General features: G+C 42.7%; 1 protein-coding gene across 1 annotated transcript in view; it reads right to left on the bottom strand.

The window, feature by feature from the left end:
* LOC120924548 (sialoadhesin-like) overlaps window positions 1-20098 on the bottom strand; it is a 137527-nt gene extending 117429 nt beyond the window's left edge. Inside the window, exons 1-3 of the mRNA XM_040335516.1 lie at window positions 20045-20098; window positions 7427-7484; window positions 5516-5872 (exon numbers count right to left, since the gene is read on the bottom strand). Coding sequence (XP_040191450.1) covers window positions 5516-5872; window positions 7427-7469 — 400 coding nt within the window. The 5' untranslated portion in view covers window positions 7470-7484; window positions 20045-20098. The remainder of the gene's footprint in view (window positions 1-5515; window positions 5873-7426; window positions 7485-20044) is intronic.
* Between the last annotated feature and the right edge of the window lie 491 nt (window positions 20099-20589).

The following is a 20589-nucleotide window of genomic DNA, read 5'->3' as shown; positions in this document are numbered from 1 at the left end:
CGTGTAGGGTTGCCACCTCATCCCTTTAAAAAGGAACACATATTAATTACACAGGTTCTGTGGCTAATTAAAGTGGTAATTAGACTCATTTGGTGCCTTACCTGCATTAAATTAACCTCAGAACCTGTGTAATTCATATGTGTTCCTTTTTAAAGGGATGAGGTGGCAACTCTACCTGCGTGTATACCTGCCCGTTTACACCAAGTTTTTACCCTGTAAGTAATCTTAATAAAAAGACAGTATCACACTATTTCCATTTTGTGGCTCATTGTGGTGGAGCCTTTTGAACTTTCCAGATGGGAGAACCTGTATTTGGAATATACAGACATTAATGGAGAGCAGTTTCTGTTGAATTATACTGGGGATTGATCCTGTTCAGAGAGAGGCAACAAGAGAGAGGATCCTGTTAACCACTTAAGCCCCGAACCATATTGCTGGTAAATGACCGGGCCACTTTTTGCGATTCGGCACTGCGTCGCTTTAATTGACAATTGCGCGGTCGTGCGACATGGCTCCCAAACAAAATTGGCGTCCTTTTTTTCACACAAATAGAGCTTTCTTTTGGTGGTATTTGATCACCTCTGCGGTTTTTAGTTTTTGCGCTATAAACAAAAATAGAGCGACAATTTTGAAAAAAATGAATATTTTTTACTTTTTGCTATAATAAATATCCCCCAAAAATATATAATATAGGCCGATACGTATACAGTTTAGGCCGATACGTATTCTTCTACATATTTTTCGTAAAAAAAATCGCAATAAGCGTTTATTGATTGGTTTGCGCAAAAGTTATAGCGTTTACAAAATAGGGCATAGTTTTATGGCATTTTTATTAATATTTTTTTTTACTAGTAATGGCGGTGATCAGCGATTTTTATCAGTACTGTGACATTATGGCAGGCACTTCGGACACTTTTGACACATTTTTGGGACCATTGGCATTTTTATAGCGATCAGTGCTATAAAAATGCATTGATTACTATAAAAATACCACTGGCAGGGAAGGGGTTAACACTAGGGGGCGAGATGGGGGTTAATTATGTTCCCTGGGTGTGTTCTAAGGGGGGGTGGGACTGACATGGGGAAATGACAGATCGCTGTTCATACATTGTATGAACAGACAATAAGTCATTTCTCCCCCTGACAGGACAGGGAATTGCGTGTTTACACACACAGCTCCCGGTTCTCGCTCTGTAACGAGCGATCGCGGGTGCCGGCGGTGATCGTGCCTGCTGTGCACGCGTGACGGCATCAGGGGCGAGCGGAGGGGCGTGCGCGCCCCTATTGGCTGAACGGCGAGATGACGTATAGCTACATGAAAAAATAAGAAGATAAACTGCGCTAATGTGACAACAAATACCTGAAAAATCCACTGGTGTAAAAATATGCTAATGAAGCAAACATAAAGCTGCGACTAAGGCCCCGTACACACGACCAAACATGTCTGCTGAAACTGGTCCGCGGGCCAGTTTCAGCAGACATGATCGGTCGTGTGTAGGTCCGAGCGGACAGGATTCCAGCAAACATTTGCCCGCCGGGCCTTTTCCCAGCGGACAAATATTCCTGGACTTGTTTTAAAACAGTCCGCTGGAATCCTGCCCGCTCGGACATGTACGGTCGTCAGTACAGACCTACCGTACATGTCCGAGCGCCCGCCATCCCTCGCATGCGTCGAATGACTTCGACGCATGCGTGGAAGCATTTAACTGGCAGGCCCGCCCACGTCGCTGCGTCATCGTCGCGGCGACACCGCGGACACGCCCCGCGTATTGTTTACGCGCGGATTTCTGTACGATGGTTAGTACAGCCATCGTACAGAAATCCCCGGCCAGACATGTACGGTGAAAATGGTCCGGTGGACCGCTTTCATCGTGCATGTTTGGTCGTCTGTACACGGCCTTACTGTGTAACATCAAACAGTGATAAAAAATATAAAAAGGAAAAAGTCGCGCTAAAATTGGTGAAAAAAATATAAACCAATAACGACATATACTATAGTGAATTACAAAATTGACAATCCTCATGTGTCAGTAGTGAAATATAGCATTTGAAAAAAACATAAATTGCATGCAAAAAGTCCATATATTAAGTGAATAAAAAAGGGAAAAGATTGCATCAATGAAACAAAAAAGAAATCTTCCTCCACCCATGTGAAAAAAGTCTTTAGTTGGTATATTCAGATTAAATCACAAATGAGAGTGACAACCCATCCACCGAAATCCTCCACCGACAGAGCACACAGATCTGCTTACCAGATCCTGGTGGTACCTTGGTAATAGGGGACCCCAAATGGCATATAGATGTGAAAAATTGCTGGATTTGATTTAACACACACAGCCTGATAGGGATCGTATCCTCATCTCGAGATTCCAAATCAGTGATTACCAGCATTAAGTCTGCTGTGGCGGCTGGACACAAGCAGACAGACCCGTCCGTCTGGGGAATCCGAGCCTTGGCGGAACGAACGGCGCACTGACGTCACCCTCCTGGACTGCTCGGATTCCCAAGACGGACGGGTCCATCTGCTTGTGTCCGGCCGGCACAGCAGACTTAAGGCTTTCTGTACACTGCAAAATTATGAGTTTTTAGTGTATATGTTTTTATACTATTAAAGTTAAAAAGGTTTTACACCATCGAGGCAATTTTTGCTTTTTTTCCATACACATGCGGTTTGGTAATCACTGATTTGGAATCTCGAGATGAGGATACGATCCCTATCAGGCTGTGTGTGTTAAATCAAATCCAGCAATTTTTCACATCTATATGCCATTTGGGGTCCCCTTTTACCAAGGGACCACCAGGATCTGGTAAGCAGATCTGTGTGCTCTGTCGGTGGAGGATTTCGGTGGATGGGTTGTCACTCTCATTTGTGATTTAATCTGAATACACCAACTAAGGACTTTTTTCACATGGGTGGAGGAAGATTTCTTTCTCTTTTTTGTTTCATTAATGCAATCTTTTCCCTTTTTTATTCACTTAATATATGGACTTTTTGTATGTAATTTATGTTTTTTTCAAATGCTATATTTCACTACTGACACATGAGGATTCTCAATTTTGTAATTCACTATAGTATATGCCGTTATTGGTTTATATTTTTTTCACCAATTTTAGCGTGACTTTTTCCTTTTTGTATAGCTACGTGATCTCACCTAGCAGAGCCAACCTGCCGCCGTATAACTGCGGAGGCTGGTCGGCAAGCAGTTAAAGAACCCTGTACATGCCTGATGGTCATTTATGGCTGTATACATTCGGTGAGCGAATTTGATTGTCACATCGGGTGATGTATGCACGTTGCACTTTTGAAAGCGCGGTGGTTGAAGAACATAGATTTTGATTACAGCACCTTATACTGCAAATCCCATATCTGCATTCATTTGAACTTTTTTAATTAAATAATAATGCTTAATTATGGACATTAATTTGACACTTGTTGTGCCCTTTTTAATTGCTTTCACGAAGATATTTATGAGCCCTGGAGATATGGGCAGTTGCATGTCAAACCCTAGGGCAGGGGTGCCCAACCAGTGGCCTGGGGGCCACATGTGGCCCGCAAAGTGCTCTGATGTGGCCCGCGACCTCCTGCTCTGGGATGGAATAGAATACTGTTATTAAAGGTCAGTTAATTAGTAAAATCACAGTGTATATATGGGCATATCTGTTCTGCAGTGGTTAATGGGCTGCTTTCAAGCTGATCCGAAGATGCAGAGCAGCGCACCTGCGGGTTACCTGCACTGAGCCATACACATTCATACACTGTGTTGGAAAACCGCAGCGCATCAGTGTGAAAACAGCCTTTTACACGGTCAATCCGACCCAATTGGACCCTCCATTCACCTCTAAGGAGTGGCAGATGTAAACCCACTTGTGTCCTACCTCCAATCTGATCCGCTAAATAAGAGTATAGTGGGCTGTGTCCGTGTTTGCTCTGCATATGCAGAGCAGACATGGACCTGCCATCCGCTTGCTCCATTTATTGTGGCCCATGATTGGTTACCAAGTCGCTTAACTGGCCTTCGCGCTTCAAAAGGTTGGGCACCCCTGGCCTAGGGGAAGGTATTTGTGAGTGATGGTGATGTGCACAGTTGCATACTGAACTCCAGAGAAAGGTACTTGTAAGTTCTAAAGAGGTGCAAGCTCTTGATATGAACACCCACATAGTGTCAGACATACTGTAGGAAATAGCATGTAGTACATGTGGCCTTATGAAACAACAGCAGCTACATTTTTGAAGGCTTCACTCTATATGCTGAATATGCTGAACTCATAGATTCAGAACCTTCTGAGATACTGACCAAGAATAAATATGCAGATTAAAAAAGTGACTGGAAAGTCATGAGTTTGCAATCTTTTGTCCTGGGCCAGTGAAATATTGAAGACAATGGGTCAACATGAGAGCCAGAAAACTAGAATTGTAAGAGAAGAGTTCAGCAATGACAATGTCTATGTGTCTTTCATATGTAGCGCCCCCCTACTTTCAGTACGGGCTTTACTAAAATTAGTGGGGAATGGGAGGGTTAATTTACTCCCATTCACTAATTATGGAAATTTAGGCTGCTGCCATTTCCAGAATTTGTCCTGTAGGTCAGTCTGCGCTCCAGGGGTGCGTTATCACCCCTGGGTGGCAGTTGGCGCTAGAGGGATTCTGGGGGACCCACCTTCTTCCAGCAGCCAATCAGAGGAGTTTCTCCCTCGTTGGGCATGCTGGGAGGGGGGATATATCTGTGGCAGCCGCTTTTGGCGGGTTGTTCTTGTGAGGCCCGAGTTCCAGGTGCGGTACCCACCTTCAGGGTACGCGCATTCATGAGAGGATCTTAAGCCGGGTGCTGTACGGTGGGGGATTGGCTCGGGGGAACCTAGAACTAGAGTCTGTCCTGGAGACCTAGGCGAACCATCAGGGATCCGGTCACCACACAGTATGACAGGTATGCTCAAACTGTCAGTGGGTGACATTGATTGAACTAACTGGGAGGATTTGCTCAAACTGATTCTACAAATCCTAAATTGTCCAGCCTGTGGCAGAGGCCCTGAGTCAGGCCTGTGGCAGAGGTCTGTTTCCTCCCAGTGATCTGTAAGTGACGCTCCGGCTGCCAGGCCTGAGATAGTTGCCTGTCCGGGGGCACTTTACCCACCCTGATTGGGTGGCGAAGAATTGAGTTTGACTAGTGCTGAGAGCAGGCTTGCTCTCTCCTGAAATCCAAGGCCTGATACTAAAGTTCTTCTACGCTCATCAACCTTTCTCTATCGTGTGTCATGTTGATGTTGGCCGTGTTGGGCATTGGATTAAAGCATTGAAACTGAATTTGTGTCTGGACACTTGCTCTTTATTCACACTTACAGAAGTCACCCCTAGATCAAGTCAAGAAGGTAACTTGGAAAGCCGGTCCCAAACTAACCAGCGGCTCCTTCGGGGGTAAGCACTACACATAAGTTTCTTGATATGTGCAATCTTATCGTACCCTGTTACATCCTTGTGTTCATTAATAGTAGGAGAAGATACACTGCTTGAACTTACCAGTCACCTCCAGCCTGGCTCCTCTCTTGTCTGTCCATTTATCCCCATCTACAATCTCAAATCTGAATAGATAGGTTCCCAGATCATCTTTCTGGATGTTTTTCACTAGGAGGGTGCAGTTTTTCATTGAAGTGTTTCCCAAGAATTCCACCCGTTCAACAAACTCGGTGGCAGGTGGATCTCTTGGGTGGTAGACCATCTTTCGATTGCCATCCAAGTCTTTGTACCAGATCTGATCAATGCCTTTCTCAGCACTGACACGGACAGGGAAGTCAAAAGTGCATGGGATGAAGACACAAGAACCTGGGACGCTATTCATTGTCGCAGGGCAATTCACTTGCCATTCAGAATAAACCCCTGAAAACAGATAGAAGACAGAAAATCACAGCTGAGACTTCATGCACACCAAATGTTCAACTTATCTTGACTATGGTATTAACTATGTCTTGTTCCTGCTGCACCAAAGACTCCATACCTCCCTTTAAGAACCACACAACACTGGAATGGAGAAATTGGCCATTGCAGCCGTTTTATTAACCAAATATATAAATATATGAAATAATTACCATATTAACCACTTCCCTACCGCTGGACGTCATATGACGTCCTGGAATTTCAGTGGGGATATCTGAAAGATGCCTGCAGCTTCAGGCATCATTCAGATATCCATCTCTTTAGCCGGCGATCCTGTGCACCATAAGAACGATCATAGCTGCAGTTCCGCTGCTTGATCGTTCTTATAGGCGACCCTCCCGCCGCCATCCGGTGCTTTTCCGGGCTCTCCCGTGCCATCGGAGACCCGGAGAAACGATCTGCCGGCGCCAGATGGGGGGCATAGAGATGACTGGTGACCAGACGGTCACCAGTCATCTCTATGATCGTCGGAGACCCGGGCGCGGTGTTATGACGTCACGCCTGGGTACCGGAATGTAAACAAAGCCGCAGTCGCGGCTGAAAGCATGAGATCCGTGATTTTTTTTTCACAATCTCATGCTTTCCAGCCTGGAGGAGAGATGTGGGGTCTTATTGACCCCGCATCTTTCCATAAAGAGTACCTGTCACGTACCATTCCTATTACAAGGAATAGGAATAAAAGTGATAAAAAAAAATGTAAAAGAAAAGTGTAAAAATAAAATAAATTAAGTAAAATAATATATTTTTTTTAAACGCCCCTATCCCCGGTAGCTGGCGCTCAGAAGCGAACACACACGTAAGTCCCGCCCACATATGTAAACGCCGTTCAAACCACACATGTGAAATGTCGCCGCGTGCATTAGAGCGCCAGCAACAATTCTAGCACTAGACCTCCTCTGTAACTCTAAACTGCTAACCTGTAAAAAAAAAAATAAGCGACGCCTATGGAGATTTTTAAGTACTGAAGTTTGGCGCCATACCATGAATGTGCGCAATTTTAAAGCGTGACATGTTAGGTATCTATTTACTCGGCGTAACTTCATCTTTCACATTATACAAAAAAATTGGGCTAACTTTACTGTTTTGTTATTTTTTAATTCATAAAACTGTTTTTTTCCCCAAAAAAAGGCGTTTGAAAAATGATTGCGCAAATACCGTGGGAGATACAAAGTTGCACTGACTGCCATTTTCCTAGGGTGTCTGCTAAAAAAACATATATTGTGTTTGGGGGTTCTGAGTAATTTTCTAGCAAAAAAAATATGATTTTTGCATGTAGGAGAGACGTTCCAGAATAGGCCCAGTATGGAAGTGGTTAATTAACATAAACTCTCTTAAACATATAAAAAAATAATATATATATATATATAATGTTTGGGGGTTCTGAGTAATGTTCTAGAAAAAAGACAGACAGGTAAGTCATATTTGGGGATTTGGGAATTAGGGGGTTCTATTGTTACAGATAAATAAAAAACGGAATTTTAAAGTAACATACTGTACCTGCAATAAGGAACAGAGACAACAGAAGACACTTCAGCAGCATTTTAACTTTTTGTTTCTGTGGGTAACAAAAGGGAGATTTGGAAATTTAAAGCAGAACTACAATCATAAATAACAATATAAAAATGCATAGCCCACTGAAAGATAAATTGCACATGCTTTGTTCTGTTTTGCATTGCACATGGTTGCGGCACTTGCAGAGCAGCCCATTTCATTGAATAGGCTGTGTTTTGTGCTCCTGCTGAAAGTGACTGAGGATATAGGGGGTAATCCACAAAGATCCGGCGTAACTTAATTTTTCTCATTTAAGTTACACTGCCTTAAAATTTCTACCTAAGTGCCCGATCCACAAAGCACTTACCTAGAAATTTTTGGCTGTGTAACTTTAATTCCGCCGGCGCAAGGCGTTCCTATTTTCATGGGGGCGATTCCCATTTAAATTAGGCGCGCTCCCGCGCCGGCCGTACTGCGCATGCTCGTGACGTCATTTTCCCGACGTGCATAGCGCTAAATTACGTTACGCCGAGCTTTGTGGATCGCGACGGGTCAATAAAGTTGCGTCGAAAAAAAAAAAAGATACGGCGAAAAAAAAAAAATTCAAAACAAAAAAAAAATCGCGTCGCTGGACAGAAGGGTCTGTTTTTACAAGGTGTAAAGAGTTTACACTTTGTAAAATCAGCCCTAATTTTGCGTTTGCAAACTAAAACTTACGGAGAAAAAACGAAGCGTAAAAGCTTTGTGGATCTCCGTAAGTGCTAATTTGCATACCCAAGGCGGCATTTCGACACGAAATGCCACCAGCGGCGGATGCGGTACTGCATCCTAAGATCCGGCAGTGTAAGTCCCTTACACATGCCGGATCTTCTGCCTAACTATGGAAAACTGATTCTGTGGATCAGTTCCATAGTTAGGAACGGGGATACGACGGCGTAACAGCAGTTACGCCGGCGTATCTCTTTTATGGATCTGGCCCCTACTTCCTGCTGTGTCCGCGGCATCTGTACACCCCCCAGCTGCTGCCTCTGCAGCTAAAGGGGTTAGCAGTTGGGAGCGGTAAAAGCGCAGCCATTCCTAGGCACACTGCATTTGCATATACTGTACCTGATACTGTGAATCCATGACCGAAAGAACTGAAATCCAATAAATTAAAAGCTCAGGTTAGGGACTGTCAGGATGTGGAGGAAGGAACCTTTTAGGCTTCATTTCCATGGACGTTTTTACAGCCACTTTTCTGAGCTTTTTTTGCAGCTTAAAAACGGCTCACCATGTTAGTCTATGGCCTCATGCCCACCATGACGTTTTTAAGCTGTAGATGGCTGAGTCGTTTTTAAGCTGCAAAAAAAAAACAGGACCAGTGCGTTCTGAAGCTCCAGCCTTAGAGCTGTAAAAACGCCAGACATTTAAAAACGCTCAAAAACGCGCAAAACGTTAAAAAACGCTACGGCGGCGTTTTTGAGCTCCAGCTTAAAAAAAAGAAAAAATAATAAAAATAAAAACATGGATAGGCATTTTTAAGCTGTAAAAAAGGCAAAAAGAAAGTGTCTGTAAAAAGGTCCATGGCTTCAGCCTAAAAAGTATTCATACTCCTTGACATTTTCCACATTTTGTCATGTTACAACCAAAAAATTCAACATATTTCATTGGGATTTTATGTGATAGACCAACACAAAGTGCCACATAATTGTGAAGTGGAAGGAAAATAATAAATGGTTTTCAATTTTTTTTTACAAATAAATATGTAAAAGGTGGCATGCATTTGTATTCAGCCCCCTTTACTCTGATACCCCTAACTAAAATCTAGTGGAACCAATTACCTTCACAAATCACCTAATTAGAGGTGTGTGTATTTTAATCTCGGTATAAATACAGCTGTTCTGTGAAGCCCTCAGAGGTTTGTTAGAGAACCTTAGTGAACAAACAGCATCAGGAAGCCCAAGGAACACACCAGACAGGTCAGGGATAAAGTTGTGGAGAAGTATAAAGCAGGGTTAGGTTATAAAAAAAAATATCCCAAGCTTTGAACATCTCACAGAGCTCTGTTCAATCCATCATCCGAAAATGGAAAGAGTATGACACAACTGCAAACCTACCAAGACATGGCCGTCCACCTAAACTGACCGGCCGGGCAAGGAGAGCATTTATTTAGAGAAGCAGCCAAGAGGCCCATGGTAACTCTGGAGGAGCTGCAGAGATCCACAGCTCAGGTGGGAGAATCTGTCTACAGGACAACTATTAGTCGTGCTCTCCACAAATCTGCCCTTTATGGAAGAGTGGCAAGAAGAAAGCCAGTGTTGAAAGAAAGCCATAAGAAGTCCCTTTTGTAGTTTACAAGAAACCATGTGGTGGACACAGAAAACATGTGGAAGAAGGTGCTCTGCTCAGATGAGACCAAAATTTTACTTTTTGAACTAAAAGCAAAAAGCTATGTGTGGTGGAAAATGAACACTGCACAGTAATCTCTGTACACACAGTCCCCACCGTGAAGCATGGTGGTGGCAGCATCATGTTGTGGGGATGCTTTTCTTCAGCAGGGACAGGGCAGCTGGTCAGAGTTGATGGGAAGATGGATGGAGCCAAATACAGGGCAATCTTAGAAGAAAACCTGTTAGGCCCCATACACATGGTCAGACAAAACCAGTGAGAATGGTCCGACGGACCGTTTTCATCAGTTTACCTCTGAAGTGGCCTGATGTATGTACACACCATCGTTCCAAAAACCGATCGGGTCAGAACGCGATGACGTCAAACACACAACGTGCTGAATAAAACAAATTTCAATGCTTCCAAGCATGTGTCGACTTGATTCTGAGCATGCGTGGGTTTTGAACCAATGCTTTTCTGTACTAACCATCGGTTTGGACCGATCGGGCAGTGGTCCATCGGTTCGGCTTTGAAGCATGTTTTAACATTTTGGACCGAAGGAAAACAGACCGATGGGCTATACACACCGTCGGTTTGGACCGATGAAACTGAACCTCGGTCCATTCTCATCGGTTTTGTCCGACCGTGTGTAAGGGGCCTAAGAGTCTCCAAAAGACCTGAGACTGGGGGGGGGGTTCACCTTCCAGCAGGACAACGACCCTAAACATACAGCCAGAGCTACAATGGAATGCTTTACATCAAAGCACATTCATGTGTTAGAATGGCCCAGTCAAAGTCCAGACCTAAATTACATTGAGAATCTGTGGCAAGACTTGAAAATTACTGTTCAGATGCTCTCCATCGAATCTGACAGAGCTTGAGCTAGTTTTCAAAAAAGAATGGGTTAAAAAATGTATTTTCTAGATGCGCAAAGCTGGTAGAGACATTCCCAAAAAGACTTGCAGCTGTAATTGCAGGAAAAGGGGGTTCTACAAAATATTGACTCAGGGGGGCTGAATACAAACCCATGCTTTTCACATATTTGTTTGTAAAAAAGGTTCAAAAACCATTTATCATTTTTCATTCACTTCACAATTATGTGCCAATTTGTGTTGGTCTATCACATAAAATCCCAATAAAATAAATTTACGTTTTTGGTTATAACATGACAAAATGTAGAAACTTTCAAGGGGTATGAATACTTTTTCAAGGCTCTGTATCGTCCAGCTAGGAAATGAGGCAGGTTGCAGCTTCAATTCAGTACCGAAGAAGATCCTGTACAACTGTGCGAGATTAGAGGGAAGACTAGAAGTCATCATACAGAATACATGCAGACTTTTCCCCCAGAACTGTGGATTGATTATATTATCAACCAAAGCATATGAAACATAGAAAGCAATCTAATTTCTCCTCTGCCGCAGAAAGAGGAAGTGGGGGAAATGGCTGAAAACATAGAAAGAATAGATTACAGTGAATGTTCAATTAACCACTTACCCCCCGGACCATATTGCTGCCCAAAGACCAGAGTACTTTTTGCGATTCGGGGCTGCACTGCTTTAACTGACAATTGCGCGGTCGTGCGACGTGGCTCCCAAACAAAATTGGCGTCCTTTTTTTCCCACAAATAGAGCTTTCTTTTTGTGGTATTTGATCACCTCTGCGGTTTTTATTTTTTGCGCTATAAACAATAATAGAGCGAAAATTTAGAAAAAAAATGAATATTTTTTACTTTTTGCTGTAATAAATATCCCCCAAAAATATATAAAAAAACATTTTTTTTCCTCAGTTGAGGCCGATACATATTCTTCTACCTATTTTTCGTAAAAAAAAATCGCAATAAGCGTTTATTGATTGGTTTGCGCAAAAGTTATAGCGTTTACTAAATAGGGGGTATTTTTATGGCATTTTTATTAATATATTTTTTTACTAGTAATGGCGGCGATCAGCGATTTTTTTTCCGTACTGCGACATTATGGCGGACACTTCGGACACTTTTGACACATTTTTGGGACCATTGCCATTTTTATAGCGATCAGTGCTATAAAAATGCATTGGATTACTATAAAAATGCCACTGGCAGTGAAGGGGTTAACACTAGGGGGCGGGGAAGGGGTTAAGTATGTCCCTGGGTGTGTTCTTACTGTGGGGGGGGGGGGTGGCCTCACCAGGGGAAATCACTGATCTTCTGTTCATACATTGTATGAACAGAAGATCAGCATTTCCCCCGCTGACAGGACCGAGAGCTGTGTGTTTACACACACAGCTCCCGGTCCCCACTCTGTAACGAGCAATCGCGGGTGCGGCTAGAAGAGAGGACGTTATACTACGTGCTCTCGCCTAGGACAGCCACCTTGCCGACGTAGAACGGCGGTGCGCGGTCGGGAAGTAGTTAACTGCTGAGAGGGTAAAAACATTAAGGGGTAGATTCACGTAGATCAGCGTTTCTTTGTGCGGGCGTAACGTATCCTATTTACGTTACTACTCCGCAACTTTTACAGGCAAGTGCCGTATTCTTAAAAGAAAGTTGTGGCGGCGTAGCGTAAATAGGCCGGCGTAAGCCCGCCTAATTCAAATAGTGAAGAGGTGGGCGTGTGTTATGTAAATTAGGCTTGACCCGACGTGATTGACGTTTTTCCCGAACGGCGCATGCGCCGCCCGTGGAATTTCCCAGTGTGCATTGCTCCAAAGTACGCCGCAAGGACGTCATTGGTTTCGACGTGAACGTAAATGACGTCCAGCCTGATTCACGGACGAATTACGCAAACTACGTAAAAAATTCAAAATTTGACGCGGGAACGACGGCCATACTTAACATTGGTATGCCGCACTTATGCCACCATATAGCAGGGGTAACTATACGCCGGGAAAAGCCTAACGTAAACGGCGTAAATGTACTGCATCGGCCGGGCGTACGTTTGTGAATTTGCGTATCTAGCTGATTTACATATTTCAACGCGTAAATCAGCGTACACACCCCTAGCGGTCAGCGGAAAAATGCAGTTACGATCCAGCGGCGTAAGAGACTAATAGAAATCTATGCGTAACTGAGATACGCCGTCGTAACTTGTCTGTGAATCTACCTCTATCCATCCATCTATCTATCTATCTATCTATCTATCTATCTATCTATCTATCTATCTATCTATCTATCTATCTATCTATCTATCTATCTATCTATCTATCTACCTATCTATCTATCTATCTATCTATCTATCTATCTATCTATCTATCTATCTATCTATCTATCTATCTATCTACCTATCTATCTATCTATCTATCTATCTATCTATCTATCTATCTATCTACTTACCTACCTACCTACCTATCTAGAACTGTGCAAAAGTTTTAAGTCAGGGAGAAGAAATGCTGTAAAGTAAGAAAGCTTTCAAAGATGTATCTATTTTAATTGTTTATTTTGATCAATTTACAAACTGCAAAGTGAGCAGAAAAAAATCGAAATCAAATCAATATTTGGTTTGACCACCCTTTGGCTATCCATTATGCCATACCATCAGGGAGGCTTGTGATTGGTCCCAAATGTATTCTACAGCAGAACAATGACTCCAAACATACAGCCAATGACATTAAGAACTATCTTCAGTGTAAAGAACAACAATGAGTCCTGAAAGTGATGGTTTAGCCCCCGCAGAGCCCTGATTTCAACATCATGGAGTCTGTCATGGATTACATGAAGAGACAGAAGGATTTGAGGCAACCGACATTCACAGAGGATCTGTGCCTAGATGTTTGGAACAACCTACCTGCCGAGTTCCTTCAAAAACTGTGTGAAAGTTTAACTTTTAATTGATGCTAGTTTGAAGGCAAATGGTGTCACACCAAATATTTATTTGATTTGGATTTCTTTTCTGTTTATTTACTTTTTATTTTGTTCATTGATAAAAATAAACTTTTTACACTATTTCTAAAAGCATTCTTAAATCACACCTGCCTAAAACTCTTGCACAGTGCTATATACAGTATATATATATATACACACACACATATATATATATATATATATATATATATATATATATATATATATATACTATATTACCAACAATATTGGGACGCCTGCCTTTACACACACATGAACTTTAATGGCATCCCAGTCATAGGGCTAAATTCAGATAGCCCTGCGTAATGTTGTGCGGGCGTAACATATCGTATCGATGCGTTACGCCGCCGTAAATTAGGGCGCAAGTTCCGTATTCAGAAAGAACTTGCGCCCTAAGTTACGGCGGCGTAACGTATGTGGTCCGGCGTAAGCCCGCCTAATTCAAATTTGGATGATGATGCTGAAAAGCGCTTAAAAATCAATTGGTTTATATATTAAATTAATTAAATGGATTGAATATGAATTTTCATCGCATACCTGTGCGCATAAGCTGCGCAGTCAGACAGACATTTACTGACAAAGGGAGCATTTTTTGTGGCCCCTCCACCTGTATGTCCATTTGTGCATCTCTTTACACACGGGGAACGACCTGAATGAGGGAATATTGATACTTTCTGTGTTTTCGTTTTCTGGTATCTTACTTTTGCATTACTATTTATATTTTTTATTTTATTTTAGATTATACAGCGACAACCTTGCTTGACCCTCGCTCTGATGAAGAGGCTCTACCCTATATAAGCCTCGAAACGTTGGCACGTCTGTCTTTACTGTAATAGACAGCTGTTTTAGGGGGTGTTTTCTATACGCAATTTTTCGTCGCTATTACATATTGTTTTCTATGTTTTGTTATTATTTGTAATTTTTGATGTTTAAAGTTGCTTGACCTCTGTATGCCCGGATTTGCTTACCCCTTTTCTTGGTCATATTGGATGCTTTTACTACATTTTGTAAACTTTGGCCTTGATGTGTTGTTCACCTTAAAGCGGTGGTTCCCCCTTAAAAACAACTTTTTTTTATTCCACTGCCCCCCCACATTCCATCACGATTAAGGCTATTATTTTTTTTTTCCTGCTGTACATACCTTAGTACAGCATCTTCACCCGTGCATCCGGGTTGCGAGTCCCGCGGGAGTGGGCGTTCCTCACATGCTGTTGATTGACGTTTTGCTCAAAAACGAGCTCCCCCCTGTCGCGTAAGCCGCGTCACGGTTGGCGAAAGGAGCCGAACGGCGAGTCGGCGCTATACTGCGCATGCGCATCGCCGTTCGGCTCCTTTTGCCAATCGTGACGCGGCTTACGTGACGGGGGGAGAGCTCGTTTTTGGGCAAAACGTCAATCAACATCATGTGAGGAACGCCCACTCCCGCGGGACTCGCAACCCGGATGCACGGGTGAAGATGCTGTACTAAGGTATGTACAGCAGGAAAAAATAAATAATAGCCTTAATCGTGATGGAATGTGGGGGGGCAGTGGAATAAAAAAAAGTTGTTTTTAAGGGGGAACCACCGCTTTAATAACACTGAATAAAATTTGATACTTTGTGACAATATTATTGTTTACCAATCAATTTTTCACTTTATTTACAACCAGTCTCCCAATCTAAAAGTCCCACCGAGGAAACACAACCCCAATTTTGGGGTACACATATTTCAACCTGATGGAAGAACACCTTTGGAATGAATTAGAATTTGTGCCAGCCCAGGCCTTCTTTTCCACATCAGTGCCTGACCTCACAAATGTGCTTCTGGAAGAATGGTCAAACATTCCTATAGACACTCCTAAACCTTGTGGACAGCCTTCCCAGAAGAGTTAAAGCTGTTATAGCTGCAAAGGGTGGGCCAACTCAATATTACAGTAAACCTTACGGACTAAGACTGGTATGCCATTAATGTTCATGTGTGTAAAGGCAGGCGTCCCAATACGTTTGGTAATATAGTGTATGTATATTATATATATTTTTTAAAGCTTGACAACGTGATTGACGGTAGATTTCCAACCTGGTATTTTTTTGTTATAAAAAAGACTGGCCAAAAAGTCTGTGTTTAGATTCCACTGACTACTTGTGACTGAATATGGGTACTATGCACTTAAGAGGGCAGAATCTGGGGGGACCCTCCCCCTTATGGTGGTGGGGGGTTTAGATTCTGGTAAGCCCCCACATGTAGACCCCCACAACCACTGGTCCAGGGTTATGGGAAAGAGGCCCTTGTATTCATCAACATGTGGACAAGGTGCTTTGCTAGGGTTGTCTTCACTTAGGTCTAGTAGCACAACTCACTTATGTCCCTTGCAGTATTCACATACCCTGGTACTGGTTATGGCAATAGCTCCACCTTACCTAAGAAATTCACAATCTATACAATGTTTAACATGGTTTAAGGGTAGATCAGCTGATATGAACATGACGGTAAATCCCACACTTGTAACTTCATGTTCATATTGTTGTTTATTGATCTGGTAGCCCCAGGGTAGGGTATGTGCATGTGGGGAAAATAACTAGCTGATTGATACATAAAAGCTTGACAATTATCAGAGAAACCCCAATAGGTAAGACCTGAGGAAGTTGGAACAGAGGAGAAAGAGGAGAAAGAGGGGAACAGATTGCAAAAAAATAACTTATCATTTTAATTAAACTTATTTAAAAAAATATACTTTTCCACAGGAACTGTGTTGAGATTATTATATCAACCAATGAATATATAAAGAGGAAAGATGAAAAATGGAAATCAGAATTTCGTTTCTCCTTTGCCACAAAAAAAGGAAGTGGGGAAAAAATGCTGAAAACACAGAAAGAATAGATTAAGGTTAAAGTTCCATAACCACTGAAGAAGAGAAATAGAAGAGTTAAAGAAAAATCCCACTGTTCATTTTGAACACCCAAAAACATATCTATCTATCTATCTATCTATCTATCTATCTATCTATCTATCTATCTATCTATCTATCTATCTATCTATCTGTCTGTCTGTCTGTCTGTCTGTCTGTCTGTCTGTCTGTCTGTCTGTCTGTCTGTCTGTCTATCTGTGGTTCCTGTATTCTATAAGCCAGGATACTGTTCATTTTGTCATTGTGGACAATCAAAAACATTTTTATTTTGCAAAATGATGTATACAACACATTTATAAATATATATAAAATATAGATGAGTGGTTCCTGCACACTATACAGTTCAAGGTGGACTCACCAAAGTAGAAGGAATAACATAAGGGACACCATGGGAACTGTCAAAACTTGAAAAAAATTGAATTTGCATCAAATAGTTGTTAATTAATGTCAAGGAGAACATTCAGAAGTTTTATTTTTCTTTGTGTCTTTGCTGGGGAGATTCCACCTCTCTATTTGCACAAACCATCATCCCAAGCACCAAAGTCAAAAGTCTAGGAATCACCTTTAAATCTGACATGACTATGGATGAACAAATAGGATCAGTAGTCAACGGATCTCACCATCTTCTCCACCTGCTATGAAGACTCATCCCCTTCATCCCGGAAGAGAATACAGCTGTAGTAGTTGGAACAATTATCAACTCCAGGCTCGACTACGCAAACTCCCTCTACCTTGGACGCCCCAAATACCAGATTTCTCAGCTACAAGTCGTCCAGAACACGGCAGCCAGACTAATAACGGGGGAAAAACTCTGGGAATCAATCACCCCGGCACTGAGGTCCCTACATTGGCTGGCCGTAAAAGATCGGGTCACATTCAAGGCCCTCTGCCTCACTCACAAATGTATACAAGGAATCGCCCCACAATATTTATGTGAGCAAATAAAATACCACAACCCCAATCGCGTTCTTCGATAAACCAACCAAAATCTACCTCAAATCCCCAAGTCCCGATATAAGTTTAAAGGAGAACGAAGATTCGCAGTACAAGGAACGCGCTACCAACTAACATCCGAATGGAAGAAAATCATTGGGCCTTCAGGGGAAAAACTCAAGACCCACCTTTTCTGAAGGATAAGGATGGAAATGGATACCAAGCGCCTTGAGGTGATTCAGTTCGCATTTGTAGCGCTATACAAGTTATTTACTCACTCACTCACAGGAAATGGGCAGAACGACATGGCATGTTGTTCTACCTGAAGAAGACTGCTGGCGTTGGACTGAGCAGGAAGTTGGGGAGATGGCTAGAACATGGAAATTATAAGTGTAGCACTCACTCCCGAAGGAGCCGCTGATTAGTTTGGGATCGCCGTATTAAGTTACCCTTTTGGCTTGGTCTAGGGGTGATACTTGTGAGTGCAGATAAAGAGCAAGTGTCCAGACATCCAATAGGTTTTCAATGCTTTATTCCAAGGCCCAACACCGCCAACATCAACATGGCACACAATAGAGAAAGGTTGATGAGCAAGAAGAGAACTTTAGTATCAGGCCCTGGATATGAAAGAAAGCAGACCTGCTCTCAGCAACAACTTGACTCAGTTCGTCGCAACCCCAGATCAGAGTGGGTATGCCCCCGGACAGGCGATTATCATAGGCCCGGCAGGCTGAGCGCCACTTACAGATCACTGGGAGGAAACAGACCTCTGCCACAGGCCTGACTCAGGGCCTCTGCCACAGGCTTAGTAATTTTAGGTATAAAGATCAGATTGAGTAAATCCTCCCAGTCAGTTCTGATAGTGTCACCAACTGACAGCTTAAGCATACCTGTCATGCAGTGTGGTGACTGGATCCTCAATGGTTCGTCTAGGCTTCCCGGACAACCTCTATCTCTAGGTTCTCCCCGAGCCAATCCCCCACCGTACAGCTCCCGGCTTAGGATCCTTTCAGCAGAAGATTGGGACCCAGAAAGCCGCTGGGGCCCCTCTCAATGTTAGGGTGAGGCTCTGCATAATGCGCAACCTCGGCGAAGCAGGCCACGGTGGCGGGGGCCCATGGATGCGCGTACCCTGAAGGTGGATACCGCACCTGGAACTTGGGCCCCGCACAGAACAGAACAATTAATGGCGGTTGCCACAGATAAACCCCCTCCCAGCATGCCCAACGAGGGAACCACACCTCTGATTGGCTGCTGAGGAGAAGGTGGGTCCATCAGAGCCCCTCTAGCGCCAACTGTCACCCAGGGGTGGTAACGCACCCCTGGAGCGCAGACTGACCCACAGCACAGCTCTGAAATGACAACAGCCTAAATTTCCACAAATTTGAATGGGAGTAAACTAACCCTCCCATTCTCACAAACGTTAGCGTAGCGCCCATACTGGAAGTAAGGGGGCGCTACATAAGTATAATTCTTTTTTTAACAGAAAAGGGGGAAACACAATTTTTTTTTTTTAAAGTTACACTTAAACATTAGCACAGCTATGTTTTTTTTTGAAGATTTTGCAGAAGTTGATAAATGTAGGATCCTCCTCGTCCCTCTTTTCTACCTGACATGCTTTCCCAACCCTCATCTGATTCATCATCATCATCCTTACCCTCAGCAGACATCAACTTAAATAAGTAGAACAAGTTGTGGAATCTGATGCCCATGACCCATCCTTGTTTTGAATAAATGTAGAAGATAATCTTTCAGAGTTACCTCTCTGGTGTTTCATGATCATACTAATTAATAGTTAAAAATGAAGATACAGATGCAAATTTATAAATTATTGTCTGGCTTTCCAAGAAATATATATCTTGGTTTCTAAATTACAGTCAGAGATGTTAATGTGGGTTGATTGCAGATCCATCATTTTATCCAAAACAGGAGATCAGGGAAATGGTTTTAATGGGGACACCTGTTCTGGGGAAGACTCTCTAGATTGTAGTAGTTGTTACTGCTATGTATAATGTTCTATTGTGTTTATGCCACCCCAATACCAATCAATTATTACATCTGCACATTCCCTGATGTGTAACAACTCTTATGCCGCATACACACAATCGGAAATTCCGACAAGAAATGTCCGATGTGAGCTTTTGGTTGGAAATTCCGACCTTGTGTAGGCTCCATCAGACTTTTGCTGTCGGAGTTTCCGCCAACAAAATATTGAGAGCTGGTTCTCAAATTTTCAGACGGAAAAAATTCCTATCGGAAATTCCTTTCGTCTGTAGCAATTGCGACGCGCAAAATTCCGACGCATGCTCTGAAGCATTGAACTTCATTTTCTCGGCTCGTCGTAGTGTTGTACATCACTGCGTTCTTGACGGTCGAAAGTTCAGAGAACTTTTGTGTGGCCAGTTGTATGCAAGCCAAGCTTGAGCGGAATTCCATCAGAAAAACCATCCAAGGTTTTTCAGATGGAAAATCAGATCGTGTGTACGCGACATTAGATATTAGAACAAACCAAAAATAGGCATAAAGTAACTATACAAAGTCTAAAAGAATATTATAGAATATATAGATGTCAAAAACAACAGCATAGAATGCATGGAATACCTTTCTTTGAATGTGAAGTCCTTCAGATAGACATCTGTTCTCTGAACGTGATGGAACTAGGTGTCACTTATATAAGCATTAGTGATTCTGCAGCTTCCTCTTTTGTTTGGCTGAGTTTCTCAGTGTCAGCAGTTCTCATTTTCCTTTTTGTTGTAGGAAATGGAGAAAGAAATGAAAGTGATGATGAAGAAAGCCCCTGGAGGATGTTGTTGTGGTTTCAGAAACCGTGCTGATTTGCCGGGATCATTCTCTAGACTTTGCAGATTAGGAAATCATGGCACTAAAACACCTGGAAAAATGTAAAAATTGCAACACATATCGTTCACGGGGACTGTGCAGCACAAGGAAAAGGCCAGCTACTGCTTGTGGCTGGGTTGCACTCTGCCATCTTGGAGGTTTTTGGAGTCTGCCTAGTTGTGGTTACAGTATTCACATACTTAGGTATAGGTTATGAGATTAGCACTACCTTACCAAAGAACATTCTGCAAAGTGAATAGGATATTTCATATCCCTCATATACTTAAAGAAAGAGACTAATGCCGCAT

The sequence above is a fragment of the Rana temporaria genome, chromosome 1 (assembly GCF_905171775.1).
Source record: "Rana temporaria chromosome 1, aRanTem1.1, whole genome shotgun sequence".
Classification (NCBI taxonomy): Eukaryota; Metazoa; Chordata; class Amphibia; order Anura; family Ranidae; genus Rana; species Rana temporaria.
This window is presented reverse-complemented; position numbering and strand designations above follow the sequence as displayed.